This window comes from Limulus polyphemus, unplaced genomic scaffold (genome assembly GCF_000517525.1).
Source record: "Limulus polyphemus unplaced genomic scaffold, Limulus_polyphemus-2.1.2 Scaffold268, whole genome shotgun sequence".
In the NCBI taxonomy this organism is placed as follows: domain Eukaryota; kingdom Metazoa; phylum Arthropoda; class Merostomata; order Xiphosura; family Limulidae; genus Limulus; species Limulus polyphemus.
In genome coordinates this window covers 541,725-548,205 of record NW_013665878.1, presented here as the reverse complement: position 1 = coordinate 548,205, position 6,481 = coordinate 541,725, and the positions used below count along the sequence as shown (strand labels likewise).

The 6,481-nt window shown below is 36.2% G+C and overlaps 1 protein-coding gene across 1 annotated transcript; it reads right to left on the bottom strand.

Annotated features, from left to right (window-relative positions):
• Positions 1-2,022: 2,022 nt before the first annotated feature.
• Positions 2,023-4,765, bottom strand: LOC111085193. Its single transcript, XM_022382680.1, has 2 exons — positions 4,563-4,765; positions 2,023-3,095 (listed from the first exon to the last, which is right to left on the bottom strand). Exons 1-2 carry the CDS (start codon positions 4,572-4,574, stop codon positions 2,667-2,669), a joined length of 441 nt encoding a protein of 146 aa, XP_022238388.1. The 5' UTR covers positions 4,575-4,765; the 3' UTR covers positions 2,023-2,666.
• Positions 4,766-6,481: the final 1,716 nt, after the last annotated feature.

The window sequence follows — 6,481 nt, the reverse complement described above, 5'->3', positions numbered from 1 at the left end:
AATACAATGAGCTTTACACTACCAATGTCGATTTACATATTTACTGTTGTTTGTATTTAAAACTAGAGTAAGCCGCCAGGGGGCGGATAATCTCCCGAACCCCCACAAAGACTTGTATTGTGAGAACCACAAATCTGTGACTATCGGGCTTTGAGAATACTGTGTGGTCACCAGCTAGTTTACATTTCCTACTTTGTTTTTTTTTTTGTGTGTCTTTGTGGGAATATTCGTTATTTCATCTCTATCAACAGTATTACATAAAATATTAACTGCGAGCCTTCTAAATGATAAAAACGTTATTAAATTAATTTTAGTATTCCTTTAAGTAGCTTGCGTCCGAAAGTGCAATTAATATAAATGCTTGCATAACTACGCATGATTTAATGGAGTTTAAAAAGCTTCACACGCACGCAACCGCGTTACTCTTTTAATTATATAGATTTAAAACTTGCATGGATTGTTTTGAAAGTTTCATTGGGGCCATATCTAGTTTCTATTTGAATATTGGTACAATATAATTCAATTTCGCTCAGTACACAAACATACAGAAAAACTTAATTGATACTTTCTTTCGTTTCTTGCTCTGGGCTTTTGTGGAAGTAACTAGTGCTGGAAGCTACGACAAAAATATGAAATTAGGAGTAGAGAAGTATGGACGACGTCACCATATACGTAAGGAAGGGGTGGGTATAGATAGGACTATGTATTGCAAAGGGAAAGGTATTTGGGGAATGGACCTGTCAACCCTCAGGCTTATCTCAGACAGCAGTGTTTATGTGTTAAGGTTTTGTGTGTGAATTTCTTCGTTTGTTTACAGACAGTTAGAGTACTGATACCATCACCCTGTTCAGTTTTAATACTTGACCACGATACCCAGGTTTGGAATGCGTTGCTGGATCTGGTTTAACCTCGCAGTCATTGAAACCCCCCGCACGGCCATCAGATTCGTTCAGTCTAGGCAGGTCACTTAACTGTTTTAATTACTTTAATTTTAAATACACAGCACTGCCTTTACACTTTAAATACTTTGTGCATGCAAATGCAAAATACCACAACGAAAAAAAAATGTTCCGTATGTGAAACACGATTTTTTCACCTAGGTTCGTTATTTTATTCTGTATAATAACGCTTATGTATGACATCATTATTTCTTAATGTCAGTGTGTATTTGTTTTCTGTCTACTCTTACTTTACTTGAGATCATGTTTTATATAAGGTTGCTGACTTTTAAGACTTTTGAAAAGGTAGAATTTCAGCGCGCGATAAAGTTCTTCAAGCACCAAAGGCTAAGGCCTTGGAGGTGGGGTGGGGGATCAGGGGACATGCTTCCCCATAAATATTTTTATTCAACTTAGCTAAATGGATCAATATGACGTTGAATTGCACCTCGATCCAGCTGGTTAAACAACCACACTGTTTTTTATAGAAAGCTGCTAATCTGACTAAAACGTGCGATTTTTTATTAATGTGCCTAACTCTAAGAATAGGCCCAGATGCGTAAGTCTCGCGCTCAATGGGTGAGTGTTGGTAGGTCTGTTTTTTTATAAACATTAATGACAGGCCCGGTGCAGCTCCTTTCTCTACGGGGGGAGGGGAGAAATAGAACATTTGTAAGGTGACCATATAGTGATATTGATTTATAAGAAAGGTAATATAACAAACACGCTTGTTCCGTCCAATTTGATTTTTTTAGCGATATACAAAAAATCATACGAATTTCTAAAATTGATAATATGAATTTTTAAACCACCAGATAGAATGATCTTGGGTGTGTGCATGTCCACCCCATCACCCTCTAACGTCGGCCTTGTTTAGTGGATTGAAAGCAAATCAGTTAATTTCTACATAAAGTTCAGAATGCACACAAGCAAGTGTATGATAATTCGGTTATCCATAGTCAGTGTTTAGGGTTAGAACAAATTATGTGCTGTGCATTTAAATAAACTTTTCAGGAGTTATGTATTTCTGGTGTGATGAAATTCGTTTTAAATATTTCTTTATCTACGTCCATTAAAGATATTATATAGAAAATTTGCTTTATTTTTCCAAAGTCATAAAGACGAACACTTCTACATTAGACCCTTCGACATATAACAACGCGAAGACACGAGAATACGAAAAATGTTACAATAGTTGCCACATCTATATAGTATTTGAGGGTTTAAATATGTTTTATCTGAAAACAAATAACAAATTAACACGTCATCCATTGCATAGTTGTACATTCTGAACCTGGTAGAGGTGGTCGTTTTTTTTCGTTCTTGACGTCGATTTCAGGAATGCTGAGAGCAGCTAACGACTTAAAACTAGCATCACGAGACATATCGGGCGAATTTTTCTTTGATGTCTGAAGGTCATTTAATAAGTCACAATCTGATGGTTGAGTCTGAGTGTCGGTGATAATGGGTGAACATTGGTTAAGATCTCTAATCACGGGTGGACATTCAGCAGTGTCGATTGAGATGGCAATGGCTGGATGGATGTCCTCTATCTGAAGTGTGTGTACTTTCATTACCAAAGTGTCTTGGAAATCTCTGTAAGATTCTTGCTTTTGATCGTTTCCATCGTATTTTGGTAATACCCTATAATCCTGAAGAGTTGCTTTTACTTCTATTGACTTTAAACATTTTTTTGAACAATTTTCTTCGAAACATGCTCGCTTCTGTTCAAGAGATGATGGTTGTTTCTCGGATCTCGCACCATGGTGAGAAGGGACATTTTGAACGTTCTGATGGAGGGAATAGCCACCAATTTTCAGCGTTTGAGGTTTTTCCTTCAGTGACGACTTTGTTATCTTTGATGTTAAGGTTGGTATAAGGTCGGTATTCTTCCTGGTTCGTGTTGCTCGTCAAGAAAGTGTTCTCTGAATTGTTGAAATCACATATTAGGCTTTGTGCTGAGGCTTTCATTTTAAACCTCATTGCTCTCGAGGAAGGATGCACGTCCGGCTGGTAATGTCGTTGAGAACGTGGATGGTCTGTGGAATATCTCTGGATTACTGGAATACGACTGGGTGAGAGCCTCATCTGATTTCCAGTAATTCGAAGCTGGAGGTCTATCGTTGCTTGTTTTTTATAATAATGAGAACTCGGGTCCTGAAATAAAGCCAAACTTGAAACGAGATGTAGAATAGGAATTTAGTTACTTTTGTTAAACAATCGAAAGCTATACGAACTTGAAATGAATATGGTTGTAGTTCAATCTATTTATTAGTTGTAGTTTACGTGCTGAAATGTATTAATTGAACTCTTATTCACAGTTAAAGTTAAATTGGAATTTTTAGTTGAACAAATTCACGTTTTACACAAAAACTAGTTTTTTTATTATTTTCAGAATTTACGTATTTATTTCAGTTACAATAATTGCAGTCAGAGGTGAAATTCTCAAACAAAAAATAGAAGTACTCAGCTGGGTGAAGTGGACCCGTTTTTGAAAAATACATGAGCGTATTTTCATTTTATAGTTTTTTATAAAATAAGGATCCTAAAATTTAAGAGCGCTACTAGTCTTTACAGAACTATATTAAAATAGTACCCCCTTCTCCCCATTGAGTATGAATTTCAGAAAATAATTGTCTTGTAACTCGGGGGAATCGTGGTTTGGGGAAGATTGGGAAACCTTGCATTACAACTATGAATACACTTACATTTTTTGGCTTTCAATCTAGGAATTATTTGTTCATTATTCGGCTGCTAATGTTTTTACAAGTGAAAGTAAAGAATGTTAACCACACTATATCTGCCAGATATAATAGTTTCTATTTTATTTTAGAATTTTGGTAACATTTAAACTCAAACTTCAAATTTTATAGACCATTTTTTTTTCAGATGATGATCGTTTTTGAACAGGCTCTGTCAAAACTTCAGAGATATGTGTATACACACATATATATATATAATTAAGATAATTCATTCCATTTTTAATTACTCTAGCGTAAAACATTGTCGTATGTTTAGGTTAAGTAAAATAAGGGAACAAAATTTTACTGATAATAATGATAGTTGAGATTGAACTAGTTATCAAGCGAATCTGTAGGTTAAAATAACGGTATATATATATATATATATATATAAGTAAAATACCAGCAAATATAAAGATTTTTTGAAACCGAGACACGAACCCTTCATTTTTGTGAGTACCCAATGGTTCAGTGGTACGTCTGAAGACTTCTAACGCTAAAAGCCGGGTTTGGATACAGAACAGAAAGCCCATTGTGTAGCTTTATACTTAATAACAGACATGAAGACAAACATGCTCGTAAACAGTGTAAATTATGTTAATATTAAAGTATTTTAAACTTACTTTGCTTTAATGTAGGTTTTGACAAACAGAGAACTTTATAGATGTTATTAGTTTATTTTAGAGCAAAGCTATACAATGGAGTATCTGCACTCTGTCTATCACGGAGAATCGAGCCCCAAATTTTAGCGCTGGAAGTACGATTTCATTAAAGAACTGTTACAGTAAAATGAGGATAATTTTATGTATGTCTATTCGTTTACGATTTATATTTTGTTAATACTTCATTATTTTCTCAGAAAAAAGTGTCTTCTTCTACTTACTTTCCAAGACATCGTCGGTAACGATGGTCGACTTAGGTGCACATTGGAGTCAGGTCAGAATACACGCTCCAGGGAAACCAAACTGGAGTACTATAACCGGAATAGGCAGTCTGACGTTGGTTTCATCGAGGACAGATCCGTGCTAATGCTTTTAAGTTAAAAATATTGAGCTGGCACAATATGGTGACTGAACACGCAAGAAAGACGCTGTTGTTCTTTTTTTAATACCGACTTATGACGTCACATTGACGTCAGTAGTAATTACAGAATCGCCAGTTCAGACTTAAATAACACTTTCTATTGAACAGATGACAATATCCTATAAAACTACTAGGTATTAGAAATTATTAAATTTTTATACCCATAATATGAGTCATATATTCAAGCTAGCGAGTGTACTTGCTCATTTTATCAGAATGTTATAACACTAACTTGTACAACATTATATATTGTTAATTTCTTGTCTTGTTAATTTATATAAAAGTTTCCAGAAGAACTTGAGTCATTTTATATGTGTATGATATGGTGGTTACTTTTTTTCAATTTCTGTGAATGTATCAACGATAGGCCTGGCATAGCCTGGTGGTTAGGTCTCTGGACTTGTAATCAGTGGGTCTCGAGTTCAAGTTCCATCACCGCACATGCTCGTCCTTAAAACCGTGGGTGCATTACAACGTGATGACCAATCCCACTTTTTGTTGGTAAAAGAGTAGTCCAAGAGTTGGCGGTGGATGATGTTGAACTAGCTGCCTTCCCTCTAATGCAGGGGTCACCAAACTACGGCCCGCGAGGTCAGTTCATCCGGCCCACCGCTGCACTGTGCCACAAATGAGCTAAAATATAATTATTTATATGGAAATATCATAGGTTGTAGATAAACTTATTATGTAAAAAAAAATAAAATAAGTGTAAATAAAAATGTCCAAATTTGTCCAATCGGATTTTTGCATCTGACAGTAATATAAGTTTTAGGAAAATCAGTGAAATAAAAAATTCGGCAACTTTTTCGACTTTGGATATCAGAGCGCTTTTTGTGTAAGTACCTGCAATGAGAGTTCATTCCTGCAGTCGCCTCTGATAACTTAACTTCCAAGTATTTATTTCTTAATTTTTTCTCCATCTATTTAGAGATAACTGAACTTCCAAGTATTTTCCTTAATTTTTCCTAACATAGATATCACAGCTGAAAGTAAACATAATCTATTTTTGGATTAATTTGGAGGCCAGCGAAGCTGGAACGGTTCCTCCTGGATAGTACAAGTACAACGATAGGGGAGATTTCCAGAACCCACGCTTTCCAACTTCACCTCGGGTTACTGTATGTGCATATAATCATAACCCCATGCCGGGGTCAGAGGATTAATGAGGAGGACATCATATGGATCCCAGGCCATGAAATATGATACTACTTTGAGATTTATTGCAACAATTAACAGTACAAAAGAACAATAACTAAATTTACAGCAATTGCACACAAGATGTAATGCACGACATGTACAGAATAACGATAAGTTCACAAATTATGATACAATATGTACAGAGTAATACAATATAAATTACAAATCAAAAACAGAAGCTTAATCCTCTCACTGCCAATGGTAAGGAAGAACTACAGGCGCTGCTGCTTCATCCCCGCATCCGGCAATGAGAGAGTTAAAGCATGTTTGAGTGTAGCTGCGTCGATACAGTCCATCTGGGAAACTGAAGACGACTTGGCAACCACAAGGGAAGACCGGGACACTGCACAAAGTTTGGAATGGAGAGGAGGCACTGCTACAGGGATATGACGTTTCCGGATCCCAAGGGAGGAAGTAGAAACAGCTAATGGGGAGTGAGACGAGGAATCCTCAGTACACTCAGAGACATCAGGACTGGACAAGACTTTAGACGAGATGGAAGGTGAGGGGGCTGTTGATGAG